Source organism: Mytilus trossulus, chromosome 11 (assembly GCF_036588685.1).
Source record: "Mytilus trossulus isolate FHL-02 chromosome 11, PNRI_Mtr1.1.1.hap1, whole genome shotgun sequence".
NCBI classification, from domain to species: Eukaryota; Metazoa; Mollusca; class Bivalvia; order Mytilida; family Mytilidae; genus Mytilus; species Mytilus trossulus.
The window spans coordinates 48520127-48538067 of record NC_086383.1 but is presented as its reverse complement, the minus strand read 5'-3'; the positions used below and the strand labels follow the sequence as shown (position 1 = coordinate 48538067).

At 32.1% G+C, this 17941-nt stretch overlaps 1 protein-coding gene across 1 annotated transcript; it reads left to right on the top strand.

Moving 5' to 3' along the window:
- The first annotated feature begins 3654 nt into the window (after positions 1 to 3654).
- On the top strand, positions 3655 to 5367 carry LOC134691252 (prostatic spermine-binding protein-like). Its single transcript, XM_063551644.1, has 2 exons — positions 3655 to 3761; positions 4097 to 5367. Exon 2 carries the CDS (start codon positions 4106 to 4108, stop codon positions 4913 to 4915), a length of 810 nt encoding a protein of 269 aa, XP_063407714.1. The 5' UTR covers positions 3655 to 3761; positions 4097 to 4105; the 3' UTR covers positions 4916 to 5367.
- Positions 5368 to 17941: the final 12574 nt, after the last annotated feature.

The window sequence follows — 17941 nt, the reverse complement described above, 5'->3', positions numbered from 1 at the left end:
TCAAATCTAAAATCGGACTCAAGAGTTCTTTGTGACTCAGTCTGACTATGCGTATTGTTGGGATTTGTTAAGGGAGATCACACAAAACATGTAAGTAGTTATCAAAGGTATCAGGCTTATAATTTAGTACGCGTTTCGTCTGCCTAAAACTCGTTAGTGACGCTCAGAACAAAATTGTTCAAAAGCCGAACAAGTATAATGTTGAAGAGCATTGAAGACCAAAACATTTTAAAAAAAATGTGCCTTTACGGCTAAGGTAATCTATGCCTGGGATAAGAAAATTCTTAGTACACCCCTACCCTTTTTGGCATCTGTGCCAAATTAGGAACCTCTAGCTTTGGCAGTATCATGTATTGTTTTGTTCAAATGAATGTTTCGGAGTTTGTTGTGACGTTCATTTTGCTGAAATGGTATGCACTCTTGTTCAGAAGCTTAGATAGATTAATATATCACCCAGAGCTAGAAATTACAGAAACAATAGACGCAGCTTCCTCCGCCTCATTTTTAGACTTATACCTCAAATTTGAAATATATAGTCATCTCTAATATAACACAATCTTGACTACAGTAACCCAATTTTCGACATTTTTACCTATTTTGTCTGGGTTTTTTTGTTCACGCATCGTTGTTGGTATATAATGGTATTTGATGCGACTGTGAAACAAGTCAGAGGTTAAGCTAGCTATAAAACCAGGTTCAATCCACCATTTTCTACATAACAAAATGCTTGTATCAAGTCAGGAATATGGCAGTTGTTATCAATTCGTTTGATGTGATTGAACTTTTGATTTTGCCATTTGATTATGAACTGTCCGATTAGAATTTTTCTTAACACGGAGAAAAAGGCAAACGCAACGTCCACAAATTAGAGATAGTCCTTGGCATTTGATTGTAAGAAATCATACCATATCTTCTCATATCTATGTTATACTACCAGAATCTCAAATAACCGTCAACTGTTGTGCTTTGTATCTTTTCGTACTTTAAAAAAAATTGTATGGTCTCTTGTATGAAAATTCATAATAATTACATTGTTTCAGTTTTTTCAATGTTACAATTTCATTCACAATCAACCCATCTTCTTTCATATGTTTGCTTTATATCGATAACGCTACTCAGACATGTGAAAAAACAGCGCTCTTTTTGTAACAGAGTCGTTCATTATGTTAAAACATAGGTGCTTAGGGACAGGGCAAATATTTTGTGGCCCTCCCCCTTTTACCAAAATCCTTTTTTTTCAATTAAGTAATTCATTCCGCGTGTTTACTGTAAAAAAAAGGGACGAATGATACCAGAGCGACAGTCAAACTCATAAATCGAAATAAACTGACAACGACATGGCTAAAAATAAAAAAGACAAACAGACAAACAATAGTACAAATGACACAACATAAAAAAAACTAAAGAATACGCAACACGAACCCCACCAAAAACTAGGGGTGATATCAGGTGTTCCAGCAGGTTACGCAGATCCTGCTCCATATGTGGCACCCGTCGTGTTGCTAATGTGAAAACAAATCCGGTAAATAGTCTTATTCGGAGGGTCATATTCATGAAAGGGAAGGGGAATATAGTTACGACGTAAGGAACATATCCGATATTATTTGTGAAACGGTTATTCCATAACGGTCGACCAACTCGTGATGGCGTCCGTAAAATTTATGAAAGGATGATTTCAACTTCCCCTTTTGGGACTCTTGGCATAAAAGCTTCCTTTTGATCAGCAACCCTCTATCAAGACAATCAGGATAGGAAATGCAAGCACGGGAATATCATATCAATTGGGAGATCTATACCCCGTATGTGTGTGCTGCTGGAATGTAGCTACTTAGAAATGGAAAATTCACAATTGGAAAGCTGAAATCATCTCTTTTGTCGTACAGTTTTGTTTTCAATCGACCCTCATGGTCAATTTCTAGATGTAAATCAAGATATACGGCCGACTTACCTGTATCTGTAGTATACTTTATCCATAGTTCGATGTGATAGATGCGTTCAACATAGTCACCAAATTTTGAATCATTTAATGAAAGAACATCATCTATATAGCGGAAAGTATAATATGAACCTACATATACTAGAAATTTCTTTTATTTGCTATTTACTATCAAATCCAAATTTAATGTCCACAGCGGTCTCTGGTGTATCATACAGAGAGCTCTATGTATACTAGCTATATATCAGTGAACGTTGTGGAAAGTGCCTGTCCATGTGTGAAATCTGTAATACAGTGGTTGTTGTTGTTTTGTAGTTTGAATCGCCTTTGTTGTATTTTGTCTTTTCAAATATTCCCGATTCTGTTATGGAGGGACCTTTTAAACTTAACAATACACGTTGGTTTTGCGCATTGAAGTAGAATGTCAGGATGACCTGCAATAGTTCACACTCCAGTCCTTTGGTTTATTTTTGTAACAAGATATAACATAAGTCAACAACAAGTATCAAGTTACAACCATACAGAAATACACAACCTTGCGTATTACCTATAAAACAATATATCCTTGATTTTAAAGTACATAATTCCATATGCACTTAACGTACAAGTATACGATTGCATGGTATTCTATACAATTTTGTATCCTATTTTATTTAGACCATTGACATCCTTCCTCCAATCTTCTGATTTGTAACAGACAGTTTACATGCAGTAATAAGGATGCAGATTAATCATACAATTTTGACAGTCTGAACGATATTATTTAAGGAATAATTGATGCAAGCTATACTTTATTGTAGTTTTAACATGTAGCAATATATTCGTGATAATGTTTCCCCGAGCGATAGTGAGCGATAAATTATTTCGATCCTGATTAGGACAATTAAGGTAATTTCTATGTCCGATGTGTATAGTGTAGAACGTTTGTGTAGGCTCTTCCATGAATTTTCCTTTTTTGTTTGTAAACAATTTTAAGCAAACGACTGGCAATGTGATTTTTTAGAGAATAAACCCGTGCTTTAAATCCAATAAAATTTGTTTGCACATGCGTATATCTACTATTGCAGAATAATGAATTTTATCAAATGGGCATGTATTTAATAAATTGCATTAACTTAAAACACTTCCATACTCTTAAATGATGCACATGTTGTAACTAATTCATTTATCATGACTTTAATGTTATACTTCGAAATAGACATATTTGACCTAGTAACGACAACCGTTCATGCCCGCTGTTCAAACTCCTCCCTCTGAAGTCCCCACGTTTGCATCTTGTCTTTCGTCACGGTTTTTCATTTCACATTTGCTGCGGGTGTGCTTAATTTCTCACAAGAGATCCCATAGTGAAGGTTACTGCATACGAGAGTACGATAATACATCAATTCAACAGTAAATTTTAAGAAGAAGTGAATAAAACAAATGATTTTTGTAGGCGTGTGTTAAAAGTTATAACGACTATATGAAACACAACATTTTTTTGTGTAAAATGACACAGGGAAATAACTTAAAACCGAAAAACCGGAATATGATTAGTTGAATATTAGGCATTTTCATTAGAATACAGCACAGAGATATTTTAAAATTAAAAGGTTTAATTTTAAAATAGAAAATCGTTCGAATCCGGATAAAGTACATGTAGGTGATCATAAACTTAAATATATGATAATATTTATATTAACTAAGTACGATTTTAATTCGAAAAGGAAATACGCAACGCTAAACAGATCCGTGATATTTAAAACTGCATTTACTGCAGACGTCTTTGAACAATTGATAAATAAACTTGTTTAATTGAACCTCAAACAATTGAAAAGGAAAACAGGTATGTTTGGCATATATCATTCAGTTAATTTACTTACAAGACAATAATGACATAGTATATTTTTTGCTAATTATTTCTTGAAAACTTTTGTTCTTTTTGATTGTATCATGTGGGTTGTTTAATGATATTTTTTTCATATACTGTCAAAGAAAGTCATCTAATCATTAAAAAGAAAACAAATAACCATATACACAATGTCAATAAAGTAAAATGTATTACAATCCATTATTTCTAGTTCCATTGGTCATACTGTTGAAAAGAACAAAGTTAACTTTATTCTTAAAGAATAAATTTAAAAAGCTAAACTCTTACTAATAAATAAAATTTTATTTCAGATAACGAAAATGAAATTTGTCATCACATCTTTTGTTATATTGCTTGTTACCGTAACAGTAACTGCAAAACCTGTTATAATAGACAATGGAGGACTTACTGCCTCAGACAGTTCTAACAGCGATGATTTAGAAGATTTAAGTGATTCAACTGAGTTAGATAATCGAAAGAAAAGAGCTGTAAATAACGATACCGATGATATCAAGGATGATGATGAGGTAACTGAGGACGAAAAAGCCGACGCTTATAAAATCGGCGACAAGGTTGATGATACAGAGGTTGTTGGGAAAGATGCAGACAATAATGTTGACGACAGTGTAAATGGCGAGAACGATAAAAGTGACAACGCCGCCGATGACAACGAAGGGGACGACGATGTAGATGGAGATGATGTAGATCAAAATAAAGGGGACGACGGTGCTGATGGTGATAAAGATGCGATCGATGGCGATGAAGGTAACGACGATGTCGTTGACGATAAAGTTGACGACGATGGTGATGCAGATGAGATCGATGGCAATGAAGGTGACAACGACGTCGATAATGATGAAGATGAGATCGACGGGAATGGAGGGGGCGACGACTTATTTGGCAATGAAGGAGACGACGACATAGAAGGAGATGAAGGCGACGACGATGGTAATGATGGTCATTTTAGCGACGAGGACATTTCAGACTTAAGTGATATAGGTATACATGATTTCGGAGACGACGGTGATAAAATTATCGATCAAGATTTTTCGGATTTTATTGACAGTGATTTATCTGATATTGGCAACGACGTAGATGATGAAATTGGTGATAATGATACATTGATCTAGATGCATTTAGTGATATTGATAAAATTAACATCAACGATTTGAGTGAAGATGATGAGAACTATGTTAAAGAACTTTTTTTGTACATTTATAATATTTAATTAACCATCAGAGAACAATTATTTGTTCATTTGTGTTAAGTTCTTGAAAGTGTTTTTCGATTTAAAAAAATCTGTATTTCTGTTTGTGTTTGCTTAATTTTCTTTTTTTTAAGCATTCATATGCAAACAAAATTGATTTCTTGCATTTATAATGTAGAATGCTGACGAATTTATCGTTATTTATCTGAATTAAATCCCAGAATATATGTTATAATGCTGTCTGATATGTTTTAAAGTGTCTCATAAGTCTATTCTAAGGCTGGATATTTGATCTATGTTTGTATTATGAACTGTTGTATATATATATTGTCTGATCAAATATGTGACACAATAATAAAATAATTATTTATTTTATTTTATTATTTTATAATTATTATTTGAGAAGACAATTATTCTATTGTTAGTTTGGATAAACTTTCGTTGTCAAATGTTAACACGTAACATAAATAATCATAGCGTGGTATACCGACAAGAGCAGATATGTCTCTAGTACGAACATTATATATTCCGCCAGTTATTAGAATATGATACATGTCAATGAGCTAACAACCCAACAAATAACAAAATTCCACAATTAGAGTTCAGCATACATATGAAACCTTCTGCAGGTGTCAAGGCAAGTTCTAAGCTATCCCGAGTCTTAGACAAACAATCAGCGTGTTATATATATAACAATCGAAAACCAGCGAGAAGGATCCTGACTCGGTACATAATGAAAAATAAAAGGTACACCAGTTCATGAAAAGAACATATTGCTATGATAGATACCTTGTAACCAAAACAACCTGTACAAATAAACTGATTTAAAGTTGATTTCTAATTAAATTTTAATAACGAATGGGAAAAAATATATATTTCAATCATTAGATGGAAGCATTATATAGACATGATGTTCAACAAATCAACTTCAAATGTTAATATTGCGATCCCGAAAAATCGGGTTAAGAATCTGTTAGTCAGTAGTTACGGAATATACCGAAATAACCGGATGTACACTTAATTCAGAAGAAAATGACATTTAACAACAAAGTTTGGATGAAAGTTCAATCGCAAATAGTTCATGCATTTGTTATATACATATTTTCGTTATAAATAATGGTTGCTAGTTCACAGTCTGGTATCTGTATCATTCCGGAATAGTAAAGGGTTATTTCGTTTCCGCACTGATATTAACTCTCTCTTTTTTTTTCTTGTCGATGAGGGTAGCAGACTTTATTTTTATTTGAGTGCGAAATATTACAACAAAAAGTATCTTATTCGTTATTATATGTGTCCTTAATATACAAAAGTCCCCCAAGGATACAGAATGGTGGATGTCTCTTAAAATAATCTAAACTTTGAGACATTTACATGGGTGTGATCGGTACAAATATTTTTACACGTGGTTATGAAAATTAAAACTGAGACAACTCAATTCATGATCTCACTTTTCGTTGTTACGATTATAGTTCCCTTCAATTATAGTGTATTATTCCTTTATTTTTTTCTTTCCCTTTCTCATACATTTCTTAGCTTTTCTGGGGTGGAAATGAAAGAAGAGAGCTAAAATAAACTTTTGGATGTTTTATTTTAACTGATTTTGATATGGAAAGAGTGATTAGGCCAGGTGCAAAAAGGTGATATTTACAGCTTTCGGAACATCTTTTGACTTGTCCATAGGTGTACGGATGTGTATTGGCTGAATTTGTAAAATACAGAAGAGCAATCTTTTTGAATTTTGGATATAGTTTTGGACTAGAACTGTACTTTACACACACAAAAAAATTGACAAAAAGATTTGGTGCAATTTTTTTTATGAAACAAAATGTTATAAAGAACTAATAGAGAATTTAATTGTGGTCTGTGGCCACAAACATTCCCAGGTCGCCATTTTGACATCGTTACCAAATAATATATTTTCCTATATATGACTCTTAGTAGATAAAGAGGTCAAATGGAATATACTATAAGCCTTGTACACTGATTTACAATATTCTATAAAAATTTTGCGAGACTTAATATCATGGCTGTTGAGAATTTGACGAGTTGTCACCGACTGTACAGAATAAACAGTCAACGTTTGTGAGTATATAACATGTGTTATTAATAAACTAAAATAAATTGAATTTTGCGTTTACAACATTGATCTTGATCTATAGAATAAAGTGATTCAATGTATGTTTGTAAATTTGTATTTGGTAAGAACAGTCTTGCCATGTTCATCAAAATATTTTTTTCGGTGAGAACAGTCTTGCCAAAACATTCTGAGATTATAACTCGCAATGCTACTATGAGTTAAGATACCAAATCGTCATTATTTATGGAAGAATCAATTGAAAATGGACCAGACTCGAGAAAAAAATGAATTAGTTTCACAACTTTTTTTAAACGAGTCATTTTTGAAGGCACATGCTTTAACTGAATTGTTTTCCTTTCAAACTTTATTACATGATTCATTATATGCGCCAATAACTCATTCAACAGCAGTTAGACCAACAGTTGCTTAACATTTACGTTGTAAACTTTTCAACGTTAATACAGAGAAGTAAGTGCACATTTGGTTCCCATGATAGTATCAGGAATGGAGAAAAAAATATACTTCGCAGAACCTGTTACTATGATCTGTCTTAAATGTATCCAGACATATTTAAAGTTAAGCTATTCCAAAAATAAAACCTTGATAGAAAAATATATTATAATTGATTGTTTTGATCGTCCAGTGACAAATATTTCATGCGTATTAAGGATGAAAACAAATCCCTGCAAATTCAATAAAGCCGATTTGATGGCAGGAGTAATCCGTTCATCTGCATTTTCGGTTGCCCATTTAAGCGTAAACTTACCTGGTTGAATAGTACTCCCCATACTAATACCATGAACAGTAATTTAAGCTGTTTTAATGTTTAAGTTGTTTGCATATATAGTGCATCACGAATATAATGTTATACAATTTTCCAGATACTATCAGCAAATAGCAAACAACAACTTGTATCAAAATATGAGGTAAATAAAATTGAGAAAGGAAACATGTACACGTGAATTTGAATCTAGACAAGATAATTTAAGAAACGAAACAGTCCCTTCTTCATTTATGAACATTATTGTATAGGGACTATATAAAATTAATTTGAGGCTAAAACGGACTGTGCAAGATTAGGGGAGGGTTGGGATCCCGCTAACATGTTTAACCCCGCCACATTATTTATGTATATGCCTGCCCCAAGTCAGGGGCCTGTAATTCAGTGGTTGTCGTTTGTTTATGTGTTACATATTTGTTTTTCGTTCATTCTTTTACATAAATAAGGCCGTTAGTTTTCTCGTTTGAATTGTTTTACATTGTCTTATCGGGGCCTTTTATAGCTGACTATGCGGTATGGGCTTTTCTCATTGTTGAAGGCCGTACGGTGACCTATAGCTGTTAATGTTTGTGTCATTTTGGTCTTTTGTAGATAGTTGTCTCATTGGCAATCATACCACATCTTCTTTTTTACATTGTAACATTTAATGAAATTAGATTCGGTATCATTGAAGTGTTGCTGTTTACGTCAAAACAATTAAATATTATTTCCTACAAGAACAAAACTGGATTTTTTTTAAATTGATTTAGAATATCCTTTTATCCATAATATTGTTGACTCAAAATGTATAATTCTACTCTCGTTACTTTAAGCTTTGCCGTATTAGATAAAAGAGAATTATTTAATATTGTTCTCTCATTTCTTGTTTTCAGGTATAATTAACCCATTAATATACTTTGGTGATAAAGATAAAAGCAGAACAAAACTAATTTTCTCATATGTAAATGAGATACTTTTTGATTTTTAAAGCAAACCCGTTTAACTGAAAAAACACATTTTTATCACATTTGCCTTTAAACAAATGGGACCATTTAAAAAATATTTTGAAAATGACTCTCAGTGGTAAAAGAAGGAATTTTGTCAAATTTTTAATTGTTAACTATCTGTGTATGATGGATTTGTGCAAAAGCATCAATGGTGAGTACTGATTTTAGAGAACATTTTTTCAAAGTTAAATTATTATTTTAGGCTAATAGAAGTTATTAATGACAGATCTAATGCAAATTATTTTTAACATAAATAAAACGTTTTGAACTTTTTATTTTATAATGCTCCGGTATTTGGTAAGTAGGAATTCCATGAGTGGTGGGTGCGAAAAATATTAAACGAAGTATGAGGCATTGTCAAAATTTAAAAAAAATCTCTAGTTATTGTTTTTTTTTTAAGTACAAAAAAATCATATGTGGCCATAATGCGTTAGACTATCAAAGTATGCGATAAAGAGAATATGTTTACGATGAAAGAGAAATCATGTGATATCACGTTCTTACATACTTTCATATGCGGTGCCCTCAAATTTTCGGAAGCTACCTATGAATTGTAGCGGGGGGCTTCGGTGGTCGAATGGTCTAACTACGGATTGTCAGTTTTCCGATCGAAGGTCGGTGGTTTTCTCCGGGCACTCCGTCTTCCTCCACCAATAAAAACTGGCCGCCACGTAATAGCATAAATGAGGTGCCCAAAAGTGGCGTTGAAACACAAACAAAAAAAGCAAATCTGAATTGCAGTGTCTGAGAATAATAACAGACTCATTATTCACATTCGAAGCAAGGGAATACGATTTAGTTAAGTTCAAGTTAGTATAGAAAGAAAATAACGAAAAAGGATATAATATCTTTACTAAGGTTATATAAGTTTATATTCATTATGAAAATTAGAAGAGGTATGGTACGATTGTCAATATCCACACAGAAAGCTATTGATGAACATGTATAATTGGTCACTATAAAACATTCAACACTCCCTCAAAACCTATACCTTACGGTCTTCTATTAAGGACTACGACAAATAGGAAATTATTTAAAGGACAAAACCAACGGTCTGATTTATGAACAAACAATAATCCAACAACATATATTACTGACGATAACCATCGACAACAATCACTGAACAAAGACCCAGTCTATAGGTGGAGACAACTTGAGAATTGTCGGGGTTCAAATTAAGAATGAATCGGATTTCATCATGTTTATGTCATGCATCTGAATGCATCGGCAGTTCACCGAAATATAACAAATAAGTTTGAATTACTAGCAATAACTTTATGAACTGCATTTAATTATAAAAAATTAAATACAAAAAAGTCTTTAGACTTGACTACATTGTGATTATATATATATATATTGTATTTTCAGAACGGACTTATATTAACAGAGGACTTTATATACCGACGACCATTCATAACCTGTATTGTACCGATATGGATATTCCAAGGAGATATGCAGAAAATCTATTGTCTTGCGCCAAGTTTTGTTGTCTCCATTTCGAAACATGTTCATTTTTGTCATACGACAAAGCGGGAAAATTGTGTACGTTGCTCAAGTCATGCTCCGTCGACAACGAACCATTTCCGGATCCATCACAAACTCTGAACCCGTTTACTGGAAAGATTGTCTACAAGATTTATTCCTAAATGATTTTTATGTTGTGTAAATGTGTCATGCCACGTTTTGAATTATAATAAAAAAGATCTCTCATCAAAGTTCTTGTCCATATGACGGGACGAGTCAGGCCATCTCAAATTGATTTTACAATCTACTGTAAAGTTCGTTTTTGTTTGTTTCACAACTGTCCCAGATTATCGGACGGTTTGGTCCCCGTCAAATTATTTATGTGTCTGTCACAAGTACCTGTGTATCTGTGATTGTCGTTTGTTCATAACAGCCCCTTTTTCATCTCACTCTGCCAATATGAAGCTTAGTAAAAGATTGGAAAAATTTCTTATGCATACATCACCGTGCTTCAGCACCTGCGATCTAAAGTCGTAGAACAATAAAATAAAATCAACACTCCGTCAAAGGGATCTATGCGAAATAGGATCTACTGTCATTTAAAAGATACAAGCATATTGAAGAAAATGTGTAATTTATTCTTTGCATAAGACACTTATCCAGCTAAAGCACCGGTAAAATGGAATTTATAACGTCTAATATCTGTTCGACTTTAAATTAGGGGGACGAGACGACTATTTGATATAGGGAGAGAGAGGACTGGAATATTTTCCCGGATTGATAATTTATTTGCTGATTTTATCTGCCGCTTGGCATCTAAAACTTATTTTGTTGTCACTTTTTTACATTTAAGTATCCTTCAACTATACTGCATTATATGTACAAAATACTGTAGATTCAGGAATTATTGCGTGCATTTATTATGCGATTTTGTCGTTTTAGACTGAAATGCGATATTAATTTTTTTTGAGAAAAATCCTGTTTAATTCATACAAAATATTTCAAAATGCGAGTTTAAATTATTGCGTTCACAAGTTTCTCGCAGTTTTAGAAATAATAAAGACCTCGCAATAATTTCTTAATTTACAGTATACATTTCCGTCCTGTCTTGTGCAAAGTAATTTATTTTCAGTTCATGCCAATATGAAAAAAAAAGAAGATGTGGTACATGTATGATTGCCAATGAGACAACTGTCCACAAGAGACCAAAATGACACAGACATTATCAACTAAAGGTCACCTTACGGCTTTCAACCATGAGCAAAGCCCATACCACATAGTCAGCCAATCAATTTAAATTAATCATTTGCAGAATCCTCCTGACTTCTTACCATGGAAATTAAATTGTAGTTCCCTTACAGATATAAGAAAAAAGGTACTTATTTACTAGCTTTGTCTCATGCAAAACAGTAATATATTTCTAAAATCAACAGAAACTAATTGACTTCTCAATCTTTTCTACATATGCAAATTAAAGACAACTAGTTATCAATTATTTTGGATTGATACCATATATATTAGAATTGTCAACGTAGATGTTGGAAGAATACACATACTTCTACGACACCATCATCTTAAGAAGTAATACATAGTAGCAAGAATATCCGAATACAAGAGAGAACAATGCGGTTTTGTATTTTTTGTGAAATACTGTATCCCATGTCATATATATGTCATCCGAGCAAGATACCTTTTTGTTTTATTCTTTATGATATATCAAACGCGAGTATACCATACACATATTGTTGAGACTCACACTGACCGTACGTAACAACACAATGATAATATTTTACAAATTTAATCTGCCATACACACTGCTTTACGTGGTGTTAATTTGTTTTCATTGTGCACCTTTTTAGTCTTTGTTTCATTTTGTATTGATTGTCAAAAAATGAGAAACAAATCTAGATAGACGATTACATTATCTAAACTATAAAACTATTTTCTCCTCAACAAGTGTAAATGCCTTTTAAATGAGAGTAATGATTTCTAAAAGATGAATACATCATCAGTTTCTTGTTTGCCAATACATTTTCAGTTATTTTCATCTCTTTTTCATTTACCTTTGTTAAATTATTTTGCTATTAATTTTCCAGAAAATTAATTTTACAAGGTTCGTAACAGCTTTTATGTTAAAATCTAAAATAAGAATTTCTTTTGTTGTTTTAAAGTACATCGACATCAACCATTATTTTAGTTTGCAAATCAAATATTTTACGTAATTTTCATTTATTTAATATATAATTAATATAAAGCTATCTTTGGCCAACTTTTAAGCAAAAGAAAACTCATTAGCAAAGGCTAGCTATGACCTTCAGTTTTTTTAACGTCTTCGTAATTTGGTCTCTGTGTGGACAATTGCCTCATTGGCAACGTCACCACATCTACCTATTTCATGTTTTACACCACAAAATGTAGATGTGCTTATCTAATTTTACCCATGCGGTATTTTATTAAATTTCATTTTTAGATTTTAAAGTAAAATGAAGGTTACAAAATAATCAGCTGAAGGCAGTATACTTGAAAGCAAAGTCAAAGAAACTCGCATATCTTTATTAAAAATTATTTTCTGCTACAAATCTGGACAGGAGAATAAGGCACATGTAACTGTTAACAGGATGTTAGACAAACATGAAAGAAGAGAGGCGAAAATACTAAAGGGACATTCAAAGTCACAATTCCAAAAATAAACTGACAATGTCATGTTGTTAACCGTGATGACGAAGTACACGGAGTACCGTGGGCTACAAAAGCATTCATCACCAAAACATGGGATGGGATTAAGCCAATCAATCATAAATTGTTGATATGCGAATGAGATAAAAAAAAAAAAAAAAAAAAAAAAAAAAAAAAACTACATATATTGATTATCAGAACCCTTAATGAAAACTTTTACAAGAAAAATATAATTGTGATCCAACCTTCATTCTGCAATAATGACAATGAAATTACATTTTATATAATGCTTTTGTAACAGAAGACAATATACTCCAGAATTGCCTTTATTCATTAGAATGTGTCTCGAAAGAGCAATCTGATGTCGGTAAAAAGAAGAAAAATATGTTCTTTGTTAACGTTCTCAGAACATCTATTTTGATGTAATACTTCCTGGTGTGAATCTTTACTAGTTTGCAATGAATTTTATTTTACCGATATAATTTCAGTATCTTAAATAAAGGCAACAGTATTATACCGTTTTCGAAGTTCATAAATCGATTGAGAAAAAAAATCCGGGTTACAAACTCAAACTGAGGGAAACGCATCAAATATAAGAGGAGAACTACGACAAAACAAAAACACAACATTAAAATGTAAACACAGTCATATGAACTATAATATAACAATGGCAATATTCCTGACTTGGTAGAGGACATTTTAAGAAAAAAATGGTAGGTTGAACCTGGTTTTGTTGCATGCCAAACCTACTGCTTTTATGGCAATGTTAAATATAACCTTTTTTTAAATGAATATATTTTTTTAGTATATAGGTTGTATTTTTTTTTAATAAAGACAATTCAATTTTCCATAGAACTCCTTTTACAACTAAAAATGAACAACTTTTACTATGAAGTGTCGAAAAAATTACATCCCAGAATTGAAAGCAAATATGCACTACTTTTTTTTTCACAGGTCAAGATTAAGGGCTGTGCGGCATATTTTCAACATTTATATGCCCCGAACTTTTGAGAGTTTAAACTTGTACTCAAGTTCTGTTCTACCCCTACTTTGACTTTTGGTCTCCTCCAGAATTCAAGGATCCCGCATTTTTTTTTTCATACTGGTAGCAATTCCAAGTTTTGTCACTATGTAATGAAAGATAGAAGTTATATCTGGTAACCAGTACATAAACAAAATAATTTATCTCTGAACATTATATATCTCCTTAAATTAGGCGTGGTTTGTTAAACAGTTGTATTTATGTTTTGTTGGGTTCTAAATGGGACCATCCAAAGTCTAGAGTCTGTTATGCAATGTTTGTCGTTTGTTAAAATATGCCATATGGTTTTTGTTGATTGATTGGTCATGTAGCCGGTAATTGGTTTTTTTTAATCGTTTTATTGTTATTTATTTTCATATATCGGGAATTTTGGTAGCTTACTATATTGCATACGTTTTGTTAATTCTACGGTATTAAGTTAAAGCACAAAATAACTGAGCAACGAGGAAAGTTAAAAACTGAAAGTCCTTAACAAAATGGCAAAATCAACACATACGAATCGATATACGGTAACTTATGGCTATACTTACTATCATCCGGTCATGTTGGCTCTGATAGATCATCGACATCCTTCTTTTAATATTTACTGTTAATTTGTATATAATTAACTGACGAACTATTGGTCAACCAACTAACCAACCAATCGTTCGCCAACTAATTATTTATAAATTAACTGTATAAAAAAAGGCCACAGAGCTATCCCTCTGAGCACTTCAATAATCAATCAACTGTTTCATACAGTTACAAAATCACTGGGATACAATATTTCTACTCTGTGGCATTTCAATAATAAAAAATAAAGTGTGGTATGATTGTCAATGAGACAACTCTTATTAAGACGGAAATTCTATAACCAGAATCCTCCCCCAAAAAAGAGATTATCATGATTATACAGGAATAATGACACATCGTAAGCAATACAATACATTCTCGAATTCTTAATCAATTGTACCATTAAAGTTATTCATTAACTTTATGTTTTTATAACAAAATGACCATATGATAAAAAAAAAAAAGGAAAATAAAAAAATACCAAACGCCGAGGAAAATTCAAAACGAAAAGTCCCTAATCAAATGGCAATATTGATAACTCAAATGAATGGATAACAACTGTCATATTACTGACTTGATTCATTTTCATGCAGTATCTTATGTAGAGAATGGAAGATAAAACTTTGTTTTATAGTAGTTAAACCTCTCATTTGTATGATAGTTTCATATAAAGTTCCATAATATAGTAAAGTGTCAAATCGGTATGTAGGTAAAGTAAAGATAATGCGATAAATATCCCCTCCTGAAAAGAGACATTAGAGTATAGTACTGACAGTTCGACATGAACAGAGCAAACATTTTCATAAAATCATCAGCTAATGACGACTTTCAGTTAAACCAATAACTTATTATTTTCTTTTCAGCTGATATAAAACAAGATTTTTTTTCTGAGTTCTTTAACGCGTACCTCAAACAAAATAATACTATTTGTTATAATAATAAAAGTGATTTTAGATTGAAAATTTAACTTTTAACTTTTCTGTATTTTAAATGTACCACAATAGTATATGGATCATTATTGACGTGGATCGAAAAGTTCAAATACTTATAACCGTAATGAATGTTCTTCGAAAAACCTTTATATGAAACGAATTCGTATCAACATAAAACTTATCCCCTGATTAGATATCATAATAATATTAGAAGTTTTGGTTTAGAATTACACTAACACATTACCTTCCGAAATATTTGACTGAAAAAAATTAGAAGTCAAGTATTTGTACTAGTATGAAAACCATAATGATTTAGAGCTATCTTTGTTGTATTTTAACCTTTCAAATTTATCGTTCAATGTGAGTATTTAATTGCAAACTGTATTCATGTATTGCATGTGAGTTTTTTTGGATCAATTTCGTTGCCTTGAATCGTTATTTAATATCTAATTTAAGGATGAACACGACAAAATGAATGATACAAGTACGGACATAATGATATATAGAATTAGATAAATCGATTCGTAATAGTTTTAATTTTCATGTATTTGAAAAACACGATGTTCTGTCTTATGAGGAGAAAAGTTTTCTTAATTTTCCTTACTTTAACAATTTCCTCGCATGTAAATTCAGGTAAGTCGAAACTTGTTTAATTTGTTTTATTGTTGACTGTTTTTTTTTTAAATATGATTTAAAGTATTCATGCTTTTTTACATTTTTCGGACAACTGCGTGTTTTTATCATTACTAAAAGTTTAATTCAAGATTTTTTTTTATAAAGAATGTAAAAAAATCTATAACTGTCCAAAGGCAGGAGCCTGTAATTCAGTGGTTGTCATTTGTTTATTTCTTACATATTCGTTTTTAAACCGACATTTTTTTCGTTTGAATTGTTTTACATTGTTATTTCGGGGCCTTTTATAGCTGACTATGTGGTATGGGATTTGCTCATTGTTGAAGGCGGTACGGTCACCTATAGATGTAAATTTCTATGTCATTTGGTCTCTTGTGGAAATTTGTCTCATTGGCAAACATACCACATCTTCTTTTTATATATAGTAGTCTTGCGTACTAAATTTTATAATCCTGTACCTTTGATAACTATTTACACAACTGGGTTGATGCCACTGCTGGTTGACGTTTCGTCCCCGAGGGTATCACCAGCCCAGTAGTCAAAACTCCGGCGTTGAGATGAATATCAATAATGTGGTCATTTTTATAAATTTCCTGTTTACAAAACTTTGAATTTGTCAAAAAACTAAGGATTTTCTTGTATCAGGCATAGATTACTTTAGCCATATTTGGCACAATTTTGGGGAATTTTGGATCCTCAATGCTCTTCAACTTTTTACTTGTTTGGCTTTATAAATATTCTTATATGAGCGTCACTGATGAGTCTTATGTAAACGAAACGTGCGTCTGGCGTACTAAATTTTATAATCCTGGTACCTTTGATAACTATTTACACCACTGGGTCGATGCCACTGCTGGTGGACGTTTCGTCCCCGAGAGTATCACCAGCCCAGTAGTCAACACTTCGGTGTTGACATGAATATCAATACTGTGGTAATTTTTATATATTTCCTGTTTACAAAAGTCTGCATTTTTCGAAAAACTTAGGCTTTTTTTGTATCACGCATAGATTACCTTAGCCGTATTTGGTGCAATTTTTTGGAATTTTTGATCCTCAATGCTCCTCAACTTTTTACTTGTATTGCTTTATAAATACTTTGATATGAGCGTCACTGAGGAGTCTTATGTAGACGAAACGCGCGTCTGGCGTACTAAATTTTATAATCCTGGTACCTTTGATAACTATTGATATCCTCCGATGAACGTTTAAGAACACGGACAAAACCCTAGGTCGTCAACTTTAGCTCAGAAACTGTTAACGTTTTATAAAATGTTTTACAGATGAAGTTGGTATACCGATGTTAAGGTATGGGAAATTTATAATTTCAAAAACTCACATTGTTTTTAAAAACACACATCTATCTAACGAAATAGATGATACAAAAGTTAAACATATTAATTGGTTATCAAAGGTACCAGGATTATAATTTAGTAATTTCAACAATGATTACAAGTAGTTAACAGGTTAATAATTATTGAGTGGTGCTAACAAAAAAATACAACTAGTCTTTCAAAATGTACCATTAGTAAAGACATCCCAACGATAAGCACACATTAATTAACAGTTGTTACAGTTATCATACCAGTTCATCATTTTTACATTAGCTTCCCTGCTCTTGATTAAAAAAAAACCAATAAGATTCAAGAAAAAAATAGGCTAACAACATGGTATAAGGGGAGGAGACTCGAGAGTAAGCCTATATTGTCCATTCGTTTGATGTGTTTTGTCACTTGATTTTGCCATTTGATTAGGGACTTTACGCTTTGAATTTTCCAGGAAGTTCAGTATTTTGGTGATTTTACTTTT